General features: G+C 37.0%; 2 protein-coding genes across 2 annotated transcripts; one reads left to right on the top strand and one right to left on the bottom strand.

Annotated features, from left to right (window-relative positions):
- Nucleotides 1-924: 924 nt before the first annotated feature.
- On the bottom strand, nucleotides 925-5180 carry LOC145770240 (uncharacterized). The gene is made up of 2 exons (XM_082581837.1): nucleotides 2336-5180; nucleotides 925-1028 (listed from the first exon to the last, which is right to left on the bottom strand). Exons 1-2 carry the CDS (start codon nucleotides 5178-5180, stop codon nucleotides 925-927), a joined length of 2949 nt encoding a protein of 982 aa, XP_082437963.1.
- Nucleotides 5181-5624: 444 nt separating this feature from the next.
- Nucleotides 5625-25291, top strand: LOC145770238 (receptor-type tyrosine-protein phosphatase H-like). The gene is made up of 15 exons (XM_082581834.1): nucleotides 5625-5829; nucleotides 15661-15954; nucleotides 16553-16659; nucleotides 16753-16921; nucleotides 17064-17188; nucleotides 17942-18115; nucleotides 18818-18942; nucleotides 19293-19365; nucleotides 20657-20747; nucleotides 20964-21040; nucleotides 21226-21346; nucleotides 22283-22410; nucleotides 22872-23026; nucleotides 24893-25028; nucleotides 25130-25291. The coding sequence occupies exons 1-15, from the start codon at nucleotides 5625-5627 to the stop codon at nucleotides 25289-25291; spliced, it is 2142 nt and encodes a 713-aa protein (XP_082437960.1).
- The last annotated feature ends 788 nt before the right edge of the window (nucleotides 25292-26079 follow it).

Genomic DNA, 26079 nt, shown 5'->3' with positions numbered 1-26079 from the left:
CTTATTCAGGCTCATAATTATTTTTCTGTATGGCACAGGGGCTCTCAACTAGAGAACCGTGGATCACTGGTAGGTCATGGCTCACTAGAGGACTATGGCTCACTGGTAGTTCATGGAAAAATTTCAGGGTAAGCCACAAACCCATTTAAAAATGATAAACTATCAATTTTAGCTTATATTTGTGTGTTTGTTTGGTGGCTTTGATTGTAGCAACAATAAATGGCAATTTTTCTTCGAACTATTGAAACAATACTTTTGACGGTGTAATGCAATCAATGCCTCCTATTGCATCCAGGGCCGTGTTAACCACCCCCGTACCCTCCGGCCAGGGGGGTTTACAGCTATTTAGGGGCCCACGCATTTTAGTCTGAAATTTTTTTTTGACCATTTAAAATAGAAAAACGCTGCAACAGAAGCTCGATATAACCAATAGCTAAATCATGTAAGGTCGTCTTTACTGCTTCTCAACTCCCCAGCTGGGGGCCCGTCTCCGTCTAAGGTCCCACGCATATTTAGTTTGTGCAGCGTTTTTCGGCTTTTAATTTCACATGTACGGTAACACGAATTGGAATTACATGAAATGAATATGGCATTTTTTTTTTACATTTTCGCAAAATTTTACCGCTCGCTTTGCTCGATCATCCATATTTCACTCACCTAATCAGCAATGTTGGGCAATGAGCAGGCGTAGTTTCAGAAGTGTATTAAGGGAGTAAAGCATTATCTGTGTCTCATAAAAGAAACCACTAAAATAATTTAACATTCAGAAGTAAACGCTGCTCTTTCAAAATACTGTAGCTTAGTTAAGTAACAATTAAATTGATAAATTTCAGTGTTGATGGATTTAGGCTATAACGTGGAATGAGTGGTGAAAATACTATCGGTAAAGCGAAGGTTAGGATGCCTCGGATAAATTTTGCGAGGTTACATCATGCTTTCACCATCTTGAAAATCGGTCCTCAAACGGTTGTCCTCTCTCAGCCTCGAGAACTCCAACTTCATCTGAACGAGGGCATCAGGGTCTTCGTCTAACAGTAAATGGTCGCATGATTCAGGTATCAAATTGCAACGAAAGTGTGCCCCAAAAGAAAAAAAACAAATCAATAGTTTTTTTCTCAAGTCTAAACCTTAAGCCATTTGACCAGGTTAACACTCACAATAACATTTCAAAAATTTTTTTAATTAATTTATCTTGTGGAACAGTTTTTTCCATTAGGAGTCATCAGCACAACTGAATCGAAACAAAAATATTACAGTAGCAGGGAAATATCAGCACAACTAGTGCAAAAATTTTTTTTACATAGTAAATAAATAAAAGTCACTGAACCTTCATTTTTTTGCTTTATTTTTTTTCATTTCTTTTTTTTCTTCATAGTGTTGCTAAATAGGCCAAATACAGAAAATATTGCAACAATCAAATACGGTAACTTACTAAAACTGACGTACAGGCAGCGGTAAAAAGTAGAATAACTGAGATGAATTTTACAAGTACGATTAAGAAATGCTTATGACTAGAAAAACCAATCTATGATCAAAAGTGAGAAAAACTAACTGGAGAAGGTGATCTGGTACTATGACACTTACTCAAATGGGCGATCAACCTAACACAGAAAGCAATCATTAAGAAAATAAATCAATAGTTTTTTTCTCAAGTCTAAACCTGAAACTATTTGATCAGGTTAACACTCACAATAGCATTTCAAAAAAAAAATTAATTTAATTTATGTTGTGGAACCAGTTTTCCTCCATTACAGGAGTCACCAGCACAGCTGAATCGAAACAAAAATATTACAATAGGAGGGAAATATCAGCACAGCTAGTACAAAAATTTTTTTTACATATTAAATAAATAAAAGTCACTGAATGTTTAAAACCTTCATTTCTTTGCTTTATTCTTTTTCTTTTTTTTCTTCGTAGTTTTGCAAAAAAAAAAAAAAAAAGGTTGAGAACCACAATACTGTACTGATGATGATGGCTATCCCTCGTTTTCGAGGATGATGGCCTTCGCAATAAAATAAAAGCTAACGGTGAGTTCTTAAATGGCTAATTAGTCCAATCTTGGCTTTAAAAGTTCGGTTACATTTGGTACATTTAAGATCCTTTGGGAGAGTTGGTTGTGGGTGTGATTGTCGTTCTTTTCTTTGCATTCTTTTTTCTTTTAACCTTTTAGATCTGCTCTTCTCAAACGTGGCAACACCTTTCTGAGTGGCAGATCTCCAAAGCAGCCTATCCTCTGCGGTTTCCTCCCAGTTTGTATAATTGATGTTACACATTTTAAGATTGCTCTTCAGTGAGTCTTTATACCGCTTCTTTTGTCCACCTACCGAACGCTTACCCTTAGCCAATTCCGAGTAGAACATTTGTTTAGGGAGACGCTGATCTGGCATTCGCACTACATGCCCGCACCATCTGAGTTGATTTCGAATAATGCGGGACTCAATGCTTGTTGTTTCAGCCTCTTCTAGCACGCTTAAATTTGTTCTTTTCTCTTCCCAGCTGATATTCAGAATTTTGCGCAGGCAGCGTTGTTGGAATCTTTCAAGAGTTTTAATATGGTTTCGGTAGGTGGTCCAGGTCTCGGAAGCATATAGTAGTGTTGTGATAACTACTGCATTGTAGACGGCGAGCTTTGTACTTTTTCGTATGTTATGGTTGTCAAATATTCGTGAGCGAAGTTTTCCAAAAGCAGTGCTAGCACAATTTAAACGATGTTGTATTTCATCCTGAAGATCAGCGTTGTCTGAAATTTCACTTCCGAGGTAGCAAAAGTGTTTCACATTCTTTAGAGGTGTACCATCAAGGAGGATTTCTGGCAGAGCACTGGTACGATCTTTAAGAAGTGGTTGAAAGAGGACCTGAGTCTTGTTGATATTGACGCTAAGTCCAAGCCTCTTGTATGCTTGATGGAAAGCATTCAGAATCTGCTGTAGGTGGTTTTCACTCAGTGCTGCTACACAGTTATCATCGGCATATTGGAACTCCATGATACTCCGTGTTGTAGTCTTTGATTTACTTTTAAAGCGGGCGAGGTTAAAGAGCTTTCCATCCATGCGGTAAGATATGTCAATGCCAGATGGAAGGTCATGGTGGACTATTTCCAAGATAGATGCAATAAAAATTACAAAAAGAGTTGGTGCTATTACGCAGCCCTGTTTCACTCCAGAGTTAACCAGGAAAGGTTCAGAACTGTTGTTGCTGGTCTGTACTCTGGCAAACATACCATCATGAAGAAGACGCAGAATACGAAGAAATTTGTCTGGACATCCGTATTTCGAAAGTACATCCCACAGGAGATCTCTTGAGACGCGGTCGAAGGCCTTAGATAGGTCAATAAACGCCATGTACAGTGGTTGATGTTGTTCACAACACTTTTCTTGCAATTGTCTGAGGGAAAATATCATGTCTGTGGTGCTACGCAATGGCCTGAAGCCAGCCTGAGATTCAGGAAGGATCTTCTCGGATATCAGCTTGAGGCGATTGTTCAAAATACGTGCTAAAATCTTGCCAGCAGTTGCTAACAGAGAGATCCCACGATAATTTCCACACTCTGATCGATTACCTTTGCGCTTGTATATGGTGATGATATTAGCATCTTTGAAATCAGATGGAAGAATTTCATTTGTCCAAATTTTGATTAGCAGTTGATGAAGGTTATGTTGGATTAAACTGCCACCTACTTTGTAAATCTCTGCTGGGATTCCATCAGGGCCCGCTGTTTTGTTGTTTTTCATGGCCATGATGGCAGTTTTGACCTCTCCGAGAGATGGTGTCTGAGAAAGAGAGTCTTCTTGTGTCATGTTGGGAATAATGTCAATCACGCATTTGTCAATAACAGCTGTATGGTTGAGAAGCTCCTCAAAATGTTCCTTCCATCGAGATCTTATGTCGGCTTCGCTCTTAAGTATCGTTTCTCCATCCTTACTTCTCAGAGGGGATTGTCCATGCGTGGATGGTCCGTAGACTTCTCTCATTGCATTAAAAAAGCCATGTGTGTTATTGGCGTCTGCCAGCTGTTGCATTTCGTGGGCTTTCTTTTCCCACCACTCATCCTTGAGAATACGAGTAGTTCTTTGGACTTCAACCTTACATTTTTTGTACAGGTCACGTTTTACATCAGATTGAGGGTCATTCTGGAGCGTGATAAAGGTTTCTCGCTTTCTATCGATTAGTTTCCTAAGAACTTTATCGTTCTCATCGAACCAATCTTGGTGGTTCTTCTTCTTATGACCAATAGTTTCTTTGCATGTGTCGATAATAGCCGTTTTAAGGTGATTCCAGCAATCTTCAACAGAGTCAGAAATTGAATTTTCCTGAAGACGAATTTGGAGGCACTGTTGAAGGGTCTCACGTGACTTCGTGTCCTGAAAAGCTTCAATATTGTATTTGTGTGGAACTTTTGCTTGATCGTGATGTTTTAATTTAGTATGTAGTCTTATCTTTAGAATCGATGCAATGAGACGATGGTCTGTCCAGCACTCATCGGCTCCAGTGACAGCTCTAGTAAGGAGCACATCTTGTTGGTCACGAGATCTTACAATTACATAGTCGATGAGATGCCAATGTTTTGACCGCGGATGTTGCCAAGAAACTTTCAGGCGGTTTCTTTGGCGAAATAAAGTGTTGGTTATCACCAGGTTGTGCTCTGCACACTTAGTGAGAAGAAGGGTTCCGTTAGAGTTGACCTTTCCCACTCCCTCTTTTCCAATTGTACCTCTCCAGAGATCCACTTGTTTTCCGACTCTTGCATTAAAGTCTCCAAGAAGAATAACTTTGTCTTCTCGTAAAGTGTGGGAAAGAACATGATCAAGTTGGTTATAGAAAGCTTCCTTGACTGCATCCTCTGCATCAAGTGTGGGGGCATAAGCACTGATAACAGTTGCATGTTGATTGTTAGCCAATTGGATTCGGAGTGTCATCAGTCGAGCGTTTATTCCAACTGGCTGTTCTGTCAGTTTTGGGAGGAGGCAATTTTTAATCGCAAAACCTACGCCGTGGATTCTCGAATGTACAAGATCATAGCCTTTCCAGAAAAAAGTAAAATTGCCACATTCTTCTCTTAGTTGGCCCTCTCCAGCTCTCCTGGTTTCGCTAAGAGCCACGATGTCAAAGTTGAAACGCTGTAGTTCACGAGCAATGATAGCAGTTCGTCTTTCTGGCCTATTTGAGCTGGACTTATCCATTAGAGTCCTAACATTCCAGGTTCCAAATTTCATAGTTACATATTTCGTTTTTCGACCGCAGGTAAGGTGAACCCTCTGGACGCGGTTTTCCAGACAGGTTGAGTTGAAGCAGACTATGTTCAGGGCACCTTTTCTAGCCCCTTCCCTATTCAGGGTGAGCAGAGTGGATCCTAAAGAGGGCTGCTCAGTCGTGATAACTGCTGCCGAACATCTTTCCTGCTTCTTCCAAAAGATAGAGCGACTGAATCAAGTTACCACCACTAACGTGTCGGTTCCGCACTAGAAACTTCCAGCTTTCACTTGCCTGTTCCCGTTATGCATTATCGATCGCCGTTAGGTTTGAGTGTCTTGCGAAGACGCCTGTGCGTGAATTGATTAGCGTGGACTTGCTGGCGCACACTCAACAAGCACACATAAACTTGACAAGGCCACCAGCTTTATCCAATGGCAAGGCAAACCAAGACGATTGGAGCTGGTGGCATGCTGCAGCCTTCATCCGCCTTCACAGTCGTTGAGCCTGGCTGGCTTCATCCGCCTGTTCCGCCGTTGGGGACTTTGGACTACGTTTTGTCTGACCTCTACCTTTTGACCAACCTGGCATGGGTGACCCTTCTGGGAGCAGTTAGCTCCCGCCAGTACAGCTCTAGAGGTCATTGAAGTGCGGAAACTCTCTCACCACGTTAAGGTAGTAGTCCGAGGAGAGAGAATACTGTACTAAACAAAAACTCAAGCGTAAAAATTAACTGCGGTGACACAAATGAATCTAAGTTTTTCAATAAATCTATAGTAGTTTTTTAAATAGGTGTGTGGCCCACATCAAAGTGTTTTCATGGCCCACTAGTGAGCCATAGCCCACTGGTTGAAAACCGCTGGATTAGGACAATCACTAATTGTTCATGCTTATTTGTTCACAAACATATTTATGATGCCATAAGCAAGCAAATGTTAGTTAATAAGCATGACAACTATTATTTAGTTCAAAATTGTGATGTCACAATGAATGTAAAGAACCAAACCTTCTTTCAGTCAGGTTATTGCTCTGGAAAGCTGGCCGGCCACATAATGATAAAAGAAGCACATTTGGCGGACAAGCAATGCAATGACTAGCTATCAGACCTTTGATGGCAGTGATTGTCCAAAGTAAGTAAACAGACAATGAGATAACAAATTAAGATTTTCATGCTTTCACTTGTAATTTACTGTTTTTTAAGTGTGTTGTAAACGAAACGAAGGCAGCACTTTCAAAAATTAAATTAGATTTGAAATGAAATTAAATAAAATAATCTGATATCAAAAAAACAAGCTTTGTTTCGAGCCACTGCAAACCAATATTTGGAATCGGAAGCAAGAAAAGCTGACGTGTCGGAAAAAATTATTTGAAGCGTTGTTAGGATTAATATCAACAGTAATTGTTTTCATTGGCATGCTATAAGATAAATGAGAATCGCAGAAAGGTTTCAAAGAAACTTTTACAAAGAATCTGTATTACTCATTTTAGTCTTTCAACATGGATGACCCTCATCCGCCTACATGGATGCAGTCAAACCCAAACGCAGGGCCAGATTTACCAGTAGGCAGAGTAGGAAGGTGCCTAGGGAGGCAAATTATTTAGTGCGGCAAAATATACGAATATATTACATTGATAATACTGTACATGAATATAATAATTCACAACAGATGTATTCAGATATATAGCAATTAATAAATATGTTATCACATCACACACATTTATAAACAGTGCGGCAAGTCATCGCTCCCAAAGTACTTCACGCTTGATTGGTTTTCAACAATATGTGCTGCTTAGCACTTCTTTTAGTTATCTGTCTCGCTTAGTATGGATGACTAGGCTTTGTCTGTGCAATTTTTATTAATCTTTGTTCGGTTTGTTTCACTGTTAGTAAATTTAAAGGAGCCTAGAAAAAATGTTTTTAGTCAATGTTAGGTTGATGGAAAAGTTGCAGGCTATTTTGTGTACTTGCCTTGATGCTTAAAGTATGTAAACAAGCCAAAAAGTAAGACTAGTTTACAAAAGAACTTTAGTATCATGAAGTTTTATAAAAATGGCGGAATTGAGGACAAATGAGAACAAGTGCCTGTGTTGCATCGAAAATCACGATCGAAAAATTTTTTTTGAGGAGCGGCACTTTTCTCATCTGCCTTGGGCAGCACTTAGGCTAAATCCGGCGCTGCCCAAACGGTGACCTATTTTGAAAATATACAATCTCTTTACAGTTTTTTCGTCATAGGAGATAGGTATACGAAGTCTTTCTAATGAAACCTTTATAATAGAAGGTATAAACAAGTAACCTAAATTTAGTATATTCTCTACTAGTCTACTCAATAGCGTTACCAGAAGGTCCAGAGCTCAGAGGATACTGTTGAAACCGGACCCGAGAACATTTAGTGCTCGTAACCTTCCCAAAGATTCCAAAAAGAAACCACCTTCTTTAGATATATTTTTCTTAGAAGTGTCTTGATTCGAGACCCAACGATTTCATTGGTACCGGGCCCAAATTATCCTCGCATTGGCCCTGCCTCTAGTCCAGATAAATCACTGCGTGTTCAAGCAGCTCTTACCGGTGATTTCTATTCCTATCAAACCTCCCTCTTGAATCACAGAGCTACAATATAAGGAAAACCGGCAAGTTTCAGAAAACTGACGATAATCCTTGAGTTGATTAAAAAATGTGTCACCAATGACTCAGTTAGCCAAGTTCTATAATACATCTTGGTCACCGCAATGTTGCTGCCCCCAGGAAGAGCTTCAAAGACACTCTAAAAAAATCACTGAAACTATGTAACTTAAACACTCGACATTGGATTAACCTTGCAGAAGATAGAGATGCGTGGAAACTCACTGTGCATGAGGAAGAGTTTAACAAAATGCGTATCACCAATCTAAAATAAATACGTCGCAATAGATAAAACCGTCGGAAGCCTCCAACATCACCGGTGGCAGGCTTTACATGTTATCGTTGTGGCCCGGCCTGCCAGCCACGCATTGGACTTTTTAGCCATAGTAGGGCTTTTAAATGACGTGATGTTTAAACTATTATCTTCGTTCCAAAGTAGGCTACTGCATATATACAGTCTGGTACAAGCAACTGAAAACTAGCACCAACTTAACAACTAGCAAATTGAAACTTTAACAGTACATTGAGTCTCGCTTTTAGCTGCAGGATCGTTGTTTACATCACAAATGTAGATACTAACAACCTGTTTTTGCCTGATGATGCGGGTTCGCTTTGATAGTAGCTGTTTGCGCTTGCTTTCGGAACACAGTTCACTATAGTCATGTGCAATAACGAATGGTAAAACTTTGAACGGTAGCAATTCTTAAACTAAAACAGTCTGATAGCCCAATGATACTGAGCTATATACCAACTTAGTGCATGCTATGGACTAGTAAGCGCAGAAGTTCAAAACTGGAGGTAAGGACTCAATTGCTTTTAAAACGAAACGTTTTGCATGTCGTAAAATCTGTGACATTCAAAAGTGGACTTCGGCACTTTTTTCGTGCTGAAATTTTGCAACAACTTTTAAGTGACTATCAAAAGTAGTTTTTCTATTGGCTAACTGCCGTTGAACAAAATGTGATTCCGTATTAATTTCTAAAACTACAGCCATTTTTTCTCCCTTTTGTGTTGTATTTTATTGTTTCCAAAGTTTGCTTCTTGCATAAATTAAGACCATCGTTGAACTTTAATTTCTAGGAACAAGAACAGGCTAATTTTCTTCAGAGATCTTTACTGCTGATGAAATTATAAAATCAACTGACACATTAAAAATGATTTTAACCCTTACGAGGTTGGGCTCCCTGGAGTCTTGCTCAGTTTGGGGGGGGGGCTGTCGATTCTTCTTATGCTTTAGGAGTGATATCTCTGTTATTTTTTAAGGTACGGCTTCAAACTTTGAGATTCACTTTGTAAAATTATTCACGCTGAGCATATCCGAAAATTAAACCTATGTGAATTTTAGAACTGCTCATAGACGTTGAAATGTTGAGGTGACTTATGACTTTTGGATTATTTTGCGATTAAAGCAATTGTAGCGTGAGTTTACACATTATTTTTTGGTAGAGTAATGAAGAACATGCATTGCCATGTTGTGATTAAATTTTTTTTACATAATCTCAATTTGAATCTATATTTTTCATGCAAAATAATAACTTTTTCCACGCTCAAAATAAAGCTCGCTTCTTGACTAAAAGAACAATGCTTCATCAATTACATGCAGTAATGAGATTTCTGAACGCGTGTCACACCAATTTGGATTATGATCTTGTGACCTCGGTTCCAAGAACAGCAACTCCTACGCTTTATTAACAAATGTAGACCAGCTGAAGAAGCAGGGTGGCGTTTATCAAATACTATTATGTAATCCACGAAACGAATGGAAGATCATGCAACAAAAAAAGCGGTTTAAATGCAATGTATTGTAGTTGCAACAGCGTCTCTCAATGTAAGTTCAATGTGAACTCGGCTACATACAAGGCTAGTACTAGGAGTAAGATTACCCGATAAAGTTGATGATGCTTTACATAAACAGAAGTCAGAAAGAAATTCAAAATAAAACAGTTACGGTTCATTAATTAACAGAACGTCACAACGCTTTTCATCAAAAGGAAAATCTGTAATGCCTCGGGTCATTTTCTTGTGGATTCAATAAGCTCTCTAAGATTCATATGCCACACACTAAAATCCAAACAATATTTAGATTTATTCAAAGTAGTATTTATTATGCGTCAAATCATTGTGAACCTGGAGAAATACTTTACAAAGAATTAGCTGCCTTTTTTTTTTTTGCCTAATGGGCGTTTATGCGATAAAAATGTCAGTTTGGCAGCAAAATATTGATAAGTATTTTGATTTGGTTACAGCAATACCGGACTGCAGCAATTGGCACAAGGCTCTTGCAGCAACGTTTTTCAACTTGATTCAATGGTAAAGCAACCTGTGTTCTGTCAGGTTATGTACACACTATTCAGAAATATTTAAGAATATGCAATGAGGCACATTGAAATTACAAGTGGCTGCACATTTACAGTTCGATAATACGAGAAATTGAATACAACGCTAATACAATCATTTCGACGTGGATTCAACATTGCAAGACGATGTAAACATGCGCGGGTTTGCAATTAGATTACTTCTCTTCTGTCCTTGTTTGTATAAAAGTCATAAAATCAGTCGTTGTATCCGTGCTAAAATTCAGCTATGCTCAAACCGCATTATATTGATATTTTCTAAATAGAAAATGGATTTATAAAATATGAATACAATACTGTTTCAGCATATAAAAATGCTGAATTTTACATCGAGTATTACGATTAGTTTTATGACCCACTTTTTATACAAAAAAGGATAGATGATTTTGATAAGCAATCTAATTGCAAAACCGCACATGTTTACAAGTATTCAACGTCTTGATATGTTGAATCAACGTAAAAATAGCTATCTGTCTAATGAAAGGAAAAAAGGAAAATCTCTCATTGAGCTCCGCGTTTTATTTAGGCTGTGGTTGAAGCCAAAGTTTATAAAACCGCAATCATTCAAATAGTTTATTCTGCGCAAAAGCAAACTTGACATACTCGTATGGAATGTGCAGGGCATAAAGGCTTTTCACAGCATTGACATTGGCCACGGTTTTTTGGTAGTTTATTTTTTGTGGCTTTGGCACCTTCTCAATAAGCAAACGCAGTAGTTGTCCACCATGGGGACTTCGCTTTGCACGTGAATGAACCAACCCATCCTTTGGTCGATGATATCGGTGCCACCCTTTGTGAAGTCGTAAAGCTTATACAAGCCTGGCTTCTTTTTGCCGTCATCCTTGGTAATCCCCAATAGAGGTTGCATGGTCGTCAACATCAACACATTCCGCATGCCAGAATTCTTCGTTTTTACTACATAAGAATGTAGGCTGAGATCAGCCTCACTCGTCTGCCAATAAATTTCGTACGAAGATTTCTCCCTACCACTCAATTGCTTCACTTCCAGGGGTATTCCTCTACGTATAGCGTTGAGGGTTCCAGCTGACGTTATACCCCTGTCAAGCAACCACTGCGCGAGTGGTATGGAGGTGTAAAAGCGGTCATACAAAATATTCCGACCTTGAAGGTCACCGTGTTGTTCCAGGCTCATCACCATTCCTTTTACCAGTTCTTCTGTTCCACGAACGTAAAAATTAAATGGCTCTTCCTTCGGTTTACCTGAATAGACCGATGCCGCAAATGTGTATGGGAAGCTGCTGGCGTTTACCGACTTGAACAGAAGGCCATATTTCGCAGGCTTGTTTGGATTATATTGCTTGAAGGCAATTTGTGTCCTCATGGGGTATAGCGTTTTGTCCAACGACAAGTAGTCACCTGGAATGACATGTTTGCCGCAGTTTTCGTTAAACATTTCGAAAACGACTCGAAATGCGGCCAACCGGTCATTCTTCCAACGTTGCGGCCTAGTATTTTGGTCGTCGAACGAAATGTTCGAAAATAAAAATTTAAAGCGGTTCTTGCTCATTGTTGCACTAAACACGGGATGTCCTTGCAGTTGATTGAACAATACATCCGTGGAATGACCAGCCTGTCCTAAAAGCCCCCGAAAATACTCCAATTCAACAAAGGCCAGCATCTCCTCGTTGTTGGTTGGGCCAAAATAGCAGTACCTGCTGTCATCTAAAATTCTTTCTGGCAATTGAGAAATGAGTGTGGCAATTTTTCTATTTGTTTCTTGAACAATAATGTTCAAAATGTTTAAAGAAAAAAATAGTTCCCATGCTTGCCGAGGGGTCTTGGCTTCTTTGGCTTCTCCTCTAACACCAATCGGGCCAGATATAATGTTAGCCCGGCCCCTTCTCCCATTGTGCACCGGTCTCGCATTAGACCAAGTAATGCTGACGCCGCCCTCTTGTCTGTTCTTTGGCTTTTCTACAAAAGTTGTATAAGACTTCAGTGTGTCAGGAAAACTCAACAGCATCGTAGTTGTTCATGTCGAGATAGGAATCTATACTGTTCACCAGTCTTTTCGATGTTATAATCCGTCCTGATGGCGCAAACTCCGGTTGAACATCGCCCATGGAAGGTAACTGGTCGTCAATCTCGATCGGAATCGCTGTTGCGGAAGTTGACGGAGAAGAATCCGCTTCTTCATCTGAATCGGAGTGCCATAAATCCTCCAAATCATCCGCCTGGCTTTCGTCGTCAGAATCCAGTAAAACATGTTGCAATATTTCTTCAGCACTGAATCCTTGCCTTGCCATGTTTTATTTAAAAGTGAAAAGGACGTAATTTTTTTAATAATGGCGTTGAAATACTAAAGAAAATGTATAATGAAACAAATTGTTAGTCCCATAGAAACTAGTTAGAAAAAAACTGTTACACAGAATTATAAAAATCGAGAATAAATCAAAACTTTGCAATATAATAAATTGTCAGACCGTTGTTAAAAATTGTGAAGTGCACTTTACATATTTACTGATGATGAAACTATATGAATGCTATGGTTATCTATGGTGATTCAGATTAGCTTTTTGAGCAATGCTTCACGTTTATGATAAACTACATCGTCGTTTAGCGACGTAGATTCGACGAAAGCGGCGTAATAATTAGTAGGCCTACCTGGTATCAATATTGGCTGTTTCTGCAATGTTGCGTTATGACCATGAACGCCACGTGGCTTGAAAAACAACATTATAACGCTGAATGAAACCATGTGCATGAAACTGATAATCTATCTAATAAAATTATCTCTGATGTAAATTCAACGATTGGGCAATGGTATGTCTCAACAAAATTACCAAATATTCCATCATTTTGACGGCTAGAATGCATTGTTGAACCTAAACCGAAAAATATAGATGCGCTGTTCATCCATAATTTTTGATATTTGTTTATATGTTTAGTGAAAATAAGCTGTCATTCTTGTTATTATATTGAAAACGAAAAGAGCAGTTTGCAAAACGTCTATATTACCATGAATGCGGTTTCATCTATTTTGATTGTCCCTTGCTGTAGGCCTACTCAGGCAAGTTGTAATTATCACAATCTAACTTTTCCAAACTGTGAGCACTATATCTCGATGCGCATTTGTGTATTGTGAGAAAATTTTGATGGTGTCCAAAAATCAAATACTATTTACAAAATAACTCGGTCTCTTACAATATCCTCATATGTCACATCAACAAATACTTTCCTGACTTACCAATAGGCCTAACTAAGGTAATAAAGAAACATTCTACTAACGGACAGTTCAGTGATAAAAAAAATCCAAAAGTTTGATATTTCTTGCAAATGCAAACAATATAAGTTTTTCATAAAAAGATGAAGTTCAATAGCATTACAAGAATTCCATCACCATAATTCAAAAAGAACCTTTCCATTACTTGGGTTGACCCTTGCGATTACCCCGCATATGGGTTATGTTATGTACCACTATAGTTTACCGTACTGCCGATTGCCTAAAGCATGAAAAAAGTTCCATCTGTCTGCGGTTATAAGTTATATTTTTTTCTAAATTCAACTAAAACAGCTATTCGCATTATGAAACAGTTGGATAAGTGCCATAAATCAAACTATGGAATAAGTTTGTATCTCTATAAAAACGCCTGCCTGCAAAATGATACCATGTTCATAAAAATTACTAGATGTACATAACGCAATATACTTTATGATATTTTATATTCTGATTATACATTTCCAGTCCTTGTCACAGACTGCATAATGCTTACTCATTCACTTTCAATGTAACTGAAAGTAGTTGTTAGATAAAACCTATATATCACACGCGCTATCAAGTAAAAGCGTTCTATTTTACATTGATTGGATTGGCTCAATATGAGATGGCTACTTCTAAACTACACTTATGAAGGCAGAGTCTGCAATTACTTGAATTTTTGCAGGTGATACCTACAATAAATAATGCGATTAATCGAATACAATTCTCACACAACTCGTGAATATGTCTAGTCAATCAGCGCTGACATAATGCTGGATGATGCATTATTGTTTATTGAATAATTTAGTAAATATGCGTAACTTCATTTGTTTGTTATTGTGAGACGAAACTAGGAAGAATGGAAATAGAAATGGATAAAATAAAGGTATTTTTATTCAATGTAAATGCGCTGCCGCGTGTCATTATCTAACTAAAATATCTCTCGCCGCTAGCCTATGTCGATTCATCGTTTTCTGACGTCACGTCCATTCGATAATAAACGATTTCTTTCATGCATTCTCAGTTCAGTTTGGCAGTTACCCGCCTTTCCGTCGATTCAACGTTGCAAGACGTCGCATAAGTTCATATCTTTAGTTTGGTAAACGGAGATAAGATTTCATTGTGACATTGCTATGCAAACTTATATTTCACATGAGACAACTTGACAAGTAAATACACAAGTTTTCACAATTTATGACGAGTTATAGCACATGGAAATGTTACGCTACAATTGCTTTGCGAGGTACTGCATCGCGGTTTAGTTTATCAGTGACAGTGAACCTGGTACAAGAAGCCTCGAATATATTGATTCAACTAAGCTGCATCACGTATAAACGTGGTGGAACGATCGTCCTTTTCACAAAAGCGTGATGTTCTGGTTTATCCTACACAAATGAGAAGCGTATTGCATTTCAAATCTTTACATGTCGACTTGGAAATAAATGTTTACAAGTATATGTGAGAAGCTTTGGGAACATCGACGCCTTTTCTGCTTTTGATAGTGTGTCGGACAAAAGGAAAGATTTGAAACCAAAATCATAATATGTTACAGAGCAGCTTCTATAGTAGGCAATAACGTTGTAGCCTATGCTTTGTTTGATTGAAACGACATAATTGTCTGCGAAAAACTATTCTCGCTCTAGATGCATTGGCACCAAGTCTTATGTTTAATTTTACGCAATTTCAACCGCAAGCGACGGTAACTCATCGTATCAAAGTTGAAGCTTTTCTTGTATCGACGTCGCTTATAAGCCGTGGTGAGAACAAAAGGTCCACGCATACTGTCAATTTCCTTCACGCTGTGAAGCAGTTAGGATTAACGAGACATGGGCCAAATTAATTACTTTCATCCAGCTGGTGGGAAAATTTTGAACAATAGAATATGAAATATTTCAGAGGATGTGCTGAGAAATGCCTTATATCTCTCAATTTATAACCTTTATTCGCTCAAAATTTCAGCTCAATAGAGGTGAATGAAAGTTAGGAAAAGTCAAGAAATCTCATAGTCGCAGCCTCAGTGGTTTTAGAGATACAACTGTTGATGCAAAAAAGTTGAATTGACAGCCCCCCCCCAACCTTCAAACAGTTAAAATAAGTTTCTTCGGTACAATCAGTAAATACAAGTAATTTTGTTATTACACATTGTCAAGTTATATTGAGGAAAATATACAGGTTATTGAAGTAAAGGAAGATACTCTGAACAGAACTGACAACAATTTACGTTTCATTTACATTTACATTATAGTCCACATTTACAACTTTTTGCTTCACAGTTTGCAACTCAGTGAGAAATCTTTGTATTTCATCTTCTTCTGGAGACTCTACGACTGTGATGAACATAGAATGGACGAAACCTGATGGAGGAGATGATATTGATGGTTATTTAGTTGAATGGATGGTCACTTCTGGTACAAATGGCGGTGCTTACAATGTCACCCACACCCCAGGAATTTCTTCATACGACTATACGGCCCAGAGTCTAATTCCAGGGGAGCGATATGACGTCACAGTGACGAGTTTTAATTCTGTTGGAGTGGGAAGCAAAGTTTTGGAAAGACACAGAACAAGTTTGTTCTTTACTTTGTAGCCCAATGACGTAACCATGATGTCAAGTTTTCTGCTTATATATTCTTAAGAAAGTTCACTTGTTAACATTTGCTGCGAATATGAACTTCGCAGAAAAAACACTTAAGTATCTATTGCAAAAGCGCGGTAGTAGTTCTTGTCATTACCACGTGATAATAATGATAACGCAAAATGATTTCCCACGTTTATTCTATGCTAGCTACAATTTATATGAATGTTGTACAGTAACTGTTGCCAGTGCAGTCTACGTTTCACTTCTTGGCGTGTTCATGTCATTTAAGGTTCTCTCTTGTTTCTTCTAAATGCAATAAAATGTAAAAAAAAAATATCGGTTATTTTGTTAAAAATAACAAGTATCTTAAAATTATTGCCACCCACTATATTTTAACAACCAAACAAATTGTTAGATCAGAAATCAATTGATCTGCTTTCACCATCTATGTCACACTTGGTGAAGTATAGTCTGTAGGCCTACAGGGCTTTCCAATAGTGTGACTGACTTTCTTGGGCTTTTGTTTTTTTACACAATAATGGCATGTTTCTTGTATGCTAGCAGGAGATGTATCTTTATTATTGTAGATCCGGATGTCGTCGCAAACTTTTCTTTGACACAATTTTCATCCAATCCCTGTTCCATCTTAGAATTATCTTGGGTGACTCCACAAGGAGTGGGCGATCTTATCGAGGTATTGTAACGTTGACAATGATTGATTGTTGCAAAACAAGGAACTTTCCAAGCAGATTGTATCAACAATCAAACCTTCACTGCTTCTCTACAGATTCACTACATGAGTACAACAATAAAAGAAAATGAAAGAACAAAAAGTGTTGACTTTTCGGAAACTCATGATCCTCTGGAAGTTGAACCTGGAAATAACTACACCGTAACCATGGTAACAAGTTCAGGAGGACTGAAGAGTCGTTCTGTGACAAAAGAAATGAACACAAGTTAGTGGTTGTCAGTTTATTGTTGATTGCATATATTTGGTATAACTGTTTTTTTTACTTCAAATATTTTCAGACCTAATAGGGAGGTAAATTAATGCAATTTTTAAGCTACCGGTAGGCTACTTCTGTAGTTTTTCCTCAGAACCAACTGGAATTTATGACGTCAATGCGACTGCATCTGCTAGTGACATCACGTTGTCATGGAGCTTACCATCAGGCTTCTCTGAATGGGTTATTGTTGAGTATCCAATTGCCAATGCATTGTTGGTAAGAAACATATGTAACGAACAAGACTCTTTATTTGTTATTTCAACAATATCATCTTCCATCAGAATAAATTTTTATTAAGTGACACTGGGTAACCCATCCACCATTATAAGTTATTGGTTGATAGTTTTAGGCCTAAAAGGGATGGCTGTAATAAAAATCATACTTGCAGCCTAGACAAAACTGTTTTGTGTTTAGAACTTTGACTTTCTGTGTATACATCACAACAAAAACTTGTTTGTAGCACTAGGGTTCAACTTTATTAGGATCAACGTTAACGGTTTAAGATCCAAATATTAAACAGTTTTAAGAACAAAAATTGTGGTTATCGAGAAAAAATTTCATGGCTAAATATTGAACAAACTAGCTCAAAGTCTAAACAGAATGAAATGTACGTCATAGAAAGTGGCTCGATTAATATTTAAAAGCCGGCTGCATAGCGGGGTGGTGAGAGCGCTGGCAAGGCACTCGAAATGGCGCTGGTTCGACACCGCTCAAAAGCATCTACGTCTTTGGCAGGACACTTACATGCATGTCTGAAGGTGGACACGAAGATTAGCTCCTTGCCTTCCCGTCCACTTAATCTAAATCTTCAACCACAGGGCAATAGCCTGGGTGTGAATAAATGAAATAAATAATTATTTAATATAAAAGTATTCCATTCTGTGTAAACAGTAAAATCTATGCCTTCCCTCTTGCATGCTATTCGACAGCGTTAAGACCCATCTGCCAATTCAGTATTTTGTATTACAGAAAGCCAGCTTATTATCGAATGAAACAGTTTATGTTATACCCAACCTGCAATCCGAAACTACATATGGCTTCAATGTGTATACAACTATCACAAACATTTTTGGAACAACAGAAGAAAGTGAAAAGGTTGAAATATCTTCAGTGACAGAAAAGGCACCAACCCCAAGTTCTGACGTTTGTAAGAGTTCTTATTCAACAGATTTCATTGTTTTCATGATTTGCAAGTTAAACTCATTTGTAACGTTTCCTGCTTTACAAGAGTCAATCTTAAGAAAACTTTATGTCCATTATTATCCCATTAACACCTAAAAATTCTAACCACTTTATATTCACCAGTGATTGTTGGACTTACGGTTGGAATTTTTTCTCTTGTTGTAATTGTCATCTTGGTTGGGATTATTTATTCCCTAACAAAGCAAAACAAAGGAGGCCAAAGGTCAGTTGCTTTTGTTTTCACTTTGAGATTCATTGGCTCAGTAAAGTCAAAAATGTCTCTAAGATGTAAGAAAGTATCACCAGCATGTTGGTTAAAAGTAAACCACTGGGCAGTGATTACTATTAAACTTTGACCATTACGTTTGCATTCATCGCAAAAATGATAAATTATCACGAAAATATTAAGCTAAATTAAAAACTAATTAAATTCAATAATTTTACATGATAAATGACTCACTCTTTAAACTTTGGAACAAGTTTGGGCCATTGCTTTGTAAGTGTTTTCAAAACGAAAAATTAACTAGCCGCCAGAGTTCTTCTAAAGTGAATTTGAAATAAACAAAATTAATAAGAACAGAAAAATCTCATCAGACAATTTTTGAACTGACGACAGGATGTATCAAATAAGTGGGTTTTGAAGCTTTGAATTTGTTCTTTTAGGGACAACTCAATGAACTTAACCAATTTGTTCAACAAGAATTCACGGGATTCCTCAGCAATTCCGTTGACGTCACAGAAACGAACAAGCAGGTGAACCATGAATCACGTAACTTAAGACACGTAACGTAACGTAAGACAGTTTCTCATGAAAATGTTGATGTTTTAATTCCCGGCGTTTCTAGCAGTTCTTGTTGATTAGTGGTTTGAGATTAATTAAAATGAAACTATTTTTTTTTTTGTTATAAACCATTTAAAATAAAGTGGCAATTTTTAAGAAAAACCAATAAAAACAAAATCTTGAAAAAACAAATTTTATTTCGGTTTGAAAAAAATTTCAAGAAATTTTTCTTGAGCCTGCAACTTGTGATATAGATTTGGAAAGATTTAAAGAGAAATAACAAAGTGTAAGTTGCGCTAGAAAAATTAAGATTTAAAAGCAAAGTAAAATAGTTCTAATTTTGTCGCAAACATTCAGAAAAGTTAATCTGGAAGATTTCAACGACTACATGAAGACAATGACAGCAATGAAGCTTGCAACTGAACATCAGGTGAGGTGTGGTCTCTGATACGTCGTGGTTATCAGTTCATTAGTGATTGTACTAACAGAGTCCATATATGGTGATTATTTTCACATGCAATATACGCAGGCTTGATGTGAATTCATTTGTTTTGTTTCCATTTGTTTTCATTCAAATTGTTATACAAAAACACACGATCAACTAGATGGGCAAGAAAATTGGAAGGCCTTCGATCAGCAGTGGGCTACCACTGTGGGTTACCAGTGTGAGCGAAGGGATGAACTTGCTGAACTAGAGTTGCGTGATTGTTAGTTATTGAAACTATTTATAAAAACTTGATAACTTTCTTTAGAAACAGCTGATGATTATCGAATGATAATATTGAATGTTCAAATAAGTTTTGAACCCTCAATGACTTCACTCTTTTAACTTTTGTTAAAATTCTGCACCTCTTTCTTTTAATTGTCTTTGTCATAAAAGGTGATTTGATACCGACAATCTTACAAAAAACATGAAGGATCCACCAGCTGGAAGAATTTAAGAATTACTGATGCATATTAATTTTAAGATTGTTCCCAGCACTAGTATCAACGTTCATATAGAATACCTTTAACCCTATTCGGACTAAGCTATTTTTGTGAGGTAATGGCCTGACGTGTGGACTTATTCCATCCACACTTTCATTTGCTAATAACTTTTGATATAAAAACGTTACGAGGTTACTTTTTTCGCAAAGTTAAAGCAAAATTATTGACAAACTGGTTAAAATTTTAAGTAGACACACATACTCTGCCAGTTATTTGCTATTGGTTTTTTGCTAAAAGTAGTCATTTTTTTTTAAATTTTTCTGATGTCTCCGTCATAATCTCTTGAAATCGTTAATATCTTCGTAAAAGGCACTCGGTCCAGTCATGCATGTAATCCGAAATGGTCAGTAGTCATGTAGGTCACGCAGTAAATCTTGGAAGGCACAAAACAATACAAATGTTTGCTAACTTGCTTGTACAAGATGATAAAGTTTTTCAGATGACCTGGCAATTTTAGGAGTAGGGTGTCAAAAACTGCTGATAACTAAAAAACTATACCACATAAAAATGTCATTTTATTACTAAAACAAAGATGAATAATTTTTAGGAAAAGTCATAAAACTTCAGCTAATTTAAGCCAGTAACTTTTATGTAATTGATGAAAGTTTTAGGTATGGACGGAACCCGTCCACCCGTGAGTCCGAATAGGGTTAAAATGTTTTTAGGTATATGGCGACGAGTTTTTACTTGTACAAGCGAAAACTGATGCAAAAAGCAATATGTTCTGTTTTCAGATGTTTTCTTCTATGGGAAACGCACAATCCACAAACTCTGCCCAACTTGAAATTAACTCTCCGAAGAATAGATATACAAATATATTGCCATGTAAGTGAGAAAAAGAAGAATATCTGATTCCCACACAGCAACTATCTGGTCCAGACCTGGTCAGATCCATACGCGATCTGGCCAAGATCTGAACCAGATAAAATGGTTATCTGAGGTGCAACTAAATGGGCAATTAAAAATCTACTTTGTACATTGTACTTGGGAATGTTTGCTTTAATCAGGCTTCAAATTACTGTATATTTTTGTGATTTTCAGATGACTTTGCAAGAGTGAAACTTTTAAATCTATACAACAAATCTGGTCTTGATTACATCAATGCCAGCTTCATTCCTGTGAGTATCAGAGTGGAAACCTGGAATTCAGTTTGGCAATGAAAACATTTTCTGAGTTATCAAACATGAAAAAGTTGTTGTTCTAAAACACTCCAAGTTGGAAATTAATTTAAGAAACATACGTTCAAGAAAAAATACATCGCCACTCAAGTTTCTATAATCTTTATAGAAAATTTGTGTTTCAGGGAAATGCACACAATAAAGAATACATCGCCTCTCAAGGACCATTGGCAAGTACTCGGGATGACTTCTGGAGACTTGTGTGGGAGCAGAACAGCAGAGTGATTGTTATGCTTGTCCATGCTGGTAAGCTGAGCTACAGACCGACAGGTTACCTTGTTAGTTTAGCAGTCTACCGCAGTGTTTAGCCTACAATGGAAGCTATCATCTCAGATCGGTCCATCTTGAAACATTATTATTTAAATATGGATGTAGTTTGTAAAGTGTTTTTATTGAAATCTGGGTGCTGAAATAAATGCTAATAAATGTTCCATGTCAGTAAATTGTTTCATTCACCAAGTGTCTCTGAATGGAGAACTATCATTGCTTGTGGCTGAAATGTTGTTTCTTGAGAAAGACTCCATCCGCAAGTCGCTAGATGATAGTGAATGGAAAACTAGTGTCTTTGAAATGCGTTGCTTGATCGCACTTATCTAGAATTAAACCATTGTGAGTCGTGACTGTCAAACCTAAATTCCAACGCTCTGCAGTTCCTCCTTCATCTCGACAAGGATATTATATATCATCAATTTGTTAACTTTTTAATATTTGTTTTGAATTCAACCATTGCGATATGTGGTTATTTGTTTTATGTATATTCAATCGCCATCTCCGCTTGAAGCAGATTTCCCATCAATATGGATTATCTGTTTCCATGAGTCACGGTTTTTAGTTATCTCTCCCAGTGTCGCCAAATTGAGTTCGGTTCATGCCTAGATGCTGTTATGGCATCACTGTAGTGATCTGCCTCTTTTTCTCTTTCCGTTAACTTTATCTTTCACACAAGTTTTGCTAACATCGTATTTTGGTCTTTTAGTATGGCCGAACACATTTAGAACTTTTGATTTTATGATTGCTGCAATTGGGTGTAGCTTCGCTATAGTTAATAGGTCTTCAATTTTTATGAAGTCAAATAGCCTTTTGTTGGTCATGCTTCTCATGATGTAATTTTGGAAAGTGGTGAGTTTATACTCATTGAATAAGATTCTAATTTGGTTTATACCTTCATTTATTTCTGCATAGGAGAAAGAATTTGCGACCATTACTGGCCAAATGATGACGACTTAATAAAAGTTGCTGATATGAACCTATCAATGGCGTCACAGGACCAAAAGAAGGATTGGACTGTGCGGGAATTGAAGCTTTGCAAAGTATGAAATTAAGTTCATCCAATACGATAAATTTTTGAACGTTCATACAGAAGCTACATAGCACAGCATGAAAGCCTAACTTCTAAAAAAAGCATCAGCTTTGCAGTGAATAACCACACATCTTTATTTTATTCATTCTTTTAATTTGCGAAGGTGATACAATAGTTATTTTGCAATCAATACATTATTTCTTTTCATTGCTAAATAAACACCAAAAACTTCAAAGCCAGCTGTAGACGACTGTGATTTTTTGGCCAAAGTTTCAGAACAATTAAACACAATCACCGTTTAGAACTGTCAGAACCAATTCAGAAAGAATCAGAGGTTTTCTATTGACGACATTCGATACCGAGAACTTTTTAAGAGAATAATATATTGTTCTAACCTGTGATTACTATTTAACATCTTGGATGGAGTCCTCATATTATTAATATACAACTAATGCCTGCATTGTTCTTAAGGGATCAGAGGTACGACGCATAAAACATTTTCAGATGACGGATTGGCCTGAGAGCGGGTTGCCTCAATCGACTGAATATTTGGGTCGATTTGTTCGGAATGTTCGTCGAGTGATTGAAAGTGAACCAGACGCTGGACCAACAATTGTGCACTGCAGGTTGGGAGAAATTCAACCGCAATCGGGAAAATGATAAAATTGATTAGGCTATCATTTTGCAAAGTCAATAAATATAATCTTACTGTATGTGATGATTAATTAAACCTTGAGTGACTTTACATATCAACCTAAGCGGTAATTAAAAAAATGAGCAGTTCTTAAATTTCAATTAATAATTTAATATATTATAGTACAGTAGAATTCGCCTATAACGGCACCTCTAGGGAATTGCAAAAACTGACGTTATAACCAAATTGACGTTACAGACGAACTACCGCAAACTATTCCAAAACTGATTTTTGATTAAAGAAAGAGGTGTAGCCTATAATCCATTCAGGTTTACTGTGTACCACCAAACTGACAAAAGTCACGCAGAAAATAAAGTAAACAAAAAAATTGTTTAAAAAAAAATAACGTACTGCGAAAGCAGGGATTCATAGTATAGGGATCGCTAACTCGGCTGGAAATCCGACAATCGGAGTGTGAAAGTGTTGCCAGATATTTTTTATATTTTTAGAAAAAATGTTATTTTGGCATATTTTAAAGAGTAGTGGTCGCCCAAAGCTTGTCCGTTTGAAACTAACATGAAGTTTAAAGTTGCACAAGATTGAGTTAAAGTAGTTTGTAGTTGTGTTACTTTGCAATAAGAATGTGCTGAATTTATGTGCAAAACTTAAATAAAACTTGCAGGTTTAAAAAACATTATACTAACCAGTTAAGAACAAAAAAATTGAGAAACTTAAAAGTACACCTCAGAAATAAAGAGCTTCATGTTTTAAGTGTTGAAGCCGGTAATTATTTTTCAAGTAATATGTTTTATGTACAAGAGAGGTTAAATTTGCCAAAAATATGATAGTTTGATATGTGAACAATAAAATTGCTTTAGATTAGTTTTAAAATATTTATTTTCGGGCAAGTTTTGGGCAACTACTACTTTAAAAATGCCAAAATAATATTTTTTTCTAAAAATATAAAATCTATCTGGCAACACTTTTACACTCCGATTGTCGGATTTCCAGCCGAGTTGGCGATCCCTATAGTATGAATCCCTGCGCGAAAGGTACAGGAAATTTGCTCAATACAGCTCGTTACATACAGTAGTAGAGCAGTTCATTGTTTATTAGCAAACAAGGCATTGATCTTCAGCTGTTTTGGTTTTGACACGGATTTCTCTACCACATAGCGTTCAGCTTTGGCTAAATAATGTAGGATTTGCTCGCTATCGTCATGACTTTGGAAGTATCGGTCTAAGTTGTCTGATTGCCGTCAGGGCTTCTACTGGGGTTGAAACGGCTTCTACAGGATCGGTAGAAGTAAATCTAAAACCTATTTGGATCGGTAGCAAAATGAAGGGAAGACATTTTGCAAGCAGCAGTGGTAACTGGATTAAAAGACTGACCGTTCATGGTGAAGGTGATGGCTTGAAGTGACGTTATAAACAAACAAAAGACGTCTGGGGACCAATATAGGGTGCTGTTACATGCGAATTGACGTTATAGACGATGCTGTTGTAGCCGAACTACAATGTACGTAAAAGATAGGAATTCTGCCGGGACCGAGCAAAATGTGACGTAATAGGCGAATTGACGTTATAAACGAAGCCGTTATAGGTGAATTCTACTGTAGTTATGTCATGCAGAAATAATTGGACTTTGATGAAATACATTTAGTCTTGTCATGAAAAATGATTTAATACAGTTTAATTCCTTTGTGTCCATACCCAGTGTACTACTGCAATGTGAAAGCCTGAAGACCGAAACGGTGTGCCACTGTCTGCAATTTTATATTTAAATAAGTATTTCATGATTTGATATTGATCAAAAAGCACGTGTTTAATTATATACAAATCAGCTATTTCGTTTTCAGCGATGGCTCAAGTCGGAGTGGAACCTTTATTGTAACGGACCGTTTGCTTCAACACATTCAAAATCATTCATTTGTTGATATATTTGGAATTGTTCGTGAGCTGAGAATGAATAGAATTAACATGGTGGCCACTCAAGTGAGTATGAAGGACAATAGCATTCTATGCTTTAACATTCCCTGTTCTATGTAAGCAATATTGTACACATTCTTTATTTGAATCTGCTTTTTCCATTGCAGTCTCAATACATTCTTCTTCACCAAATTGTCCTTGATGTCATCAACAAAGTTCACAATACTTATGAGGAAGTTGGAGAGGTTTACTTGAACCATAACACAGCTGTACCTCCTGCAGGAGCGGCTCACAAAAATCAAGGCTATCAATACGATGTGGTCATCTGATTAGTTCAGTCTTAAATATATTTCCTTGTTTTTGTCTTCTTCCAAAAAGTAATTTGTCATATTTCAATTTTATCTAAGAGATGTCTTATGTTTTTCCTGTTGTCGCTCGATATGGCAAATATCATCATCAAAAACATTATTCATGAACTACTTTTATAGTAATTCCAAACACATTTTTTATAATTACGTATTTCCATTTTTTTAATTATGTGTTTAAGGTTATTTATAATATTGTAGTCTTTCCATTTTCTTAGTTTTTTTTATTTACTGTATCTTCATTTCAATTTCTTCTGAATAGTTGCTGTTATGTTGTCTATAGTTTCATCAGTTATAAAGTGGAATTGTGATTTCACGTTGCATTTTTCCGTTGTTTTTCACGACCAATCAGCATTCAACCTCATGTCAAGTTCTCTTTTACGTGAACAGTTCCTGAAGTGGCCGACCTTTATCACCGATCTTATTAACCCTTTAAGGGACAATGGTACATATGTGTACCATAAAAGTTTTGAGCTTCCGCAACTAAAATAAACATTTTTTTGTTAATTTTACATTTTTATAGTATTCTGCTACATTGATTGTTCAACATAAAATTAGAATTTCGAAACTCTGGATCATTTTTCACACATTTTAAAGGTTGGTTTTTGAGCAGTTAGCGCAGTACAACGGTGACGTATGTTCACGGTATGTTTGTGGAAACAGCAAGCAGCAGTTTGCTCTATTTCATTCCGAAACATAAAGGATAGTTGTTGTATTGTAATATATAAACGTTTTTACCATTGTTGAAAGTA

This window comes from Aplidium turbinatum, chromosome 5 (genome assembly GCF_918807975.1).
Source record: "Aplidium turbinatum chromosome 5, kaAplTurb1.1, whole genome shotgun sequence".
Taxonomy (NCBI): Eukaryota; Metazoa; Chordata; class Ascidiacea; order Aplousobranchia; family Polyclinidae; genus Aplidium; species Aplidium turbinatum.
This window is presented reverse-complemented; position numbering and strand designations above follow the sequence as displayed.

Excerpts from the sequence above, each read along its gene's own strand:
- LOC145770240 (XM_082581837.1), bottom strand. The coding sequence starts at position 5,180 with ATGGATAAGTCCAGCTCAAATAGGCCAGAAAGACGAACTGCTATCATT. Across the intron at positions 1,029-2,335 it reads CTACTCGGAATTGGCTAAGG|ACGAAGACCCTGATGCCCTC; the intron begins GTAAGCGTTCGG and ends ATTTACTGTTAG.
- LOC145770238 (XM_082581834.1), top strand. The coding sequence starts at position 5,625 with ATGGCAAGGCAAACCAAGACGATTGGAGCTGGTGGCATGCTGCAGCCT. Across the intron at positions 19,366-20,656 it reads AGCTTGCAACTGAACATCAG|ATGTTTTCTTCTATGGGAAA; the intron begins GTGAGGTGTGGT and ends TTCTGTTTTCAG. Across the intron at positions 21,041-21,225 it reads TCAATGCCAGCTTCATTCCT|GGAAATGCACACAATAAAGA; the intron begins GTGAGTATCAGA and ends TTTGTGTTTCAG.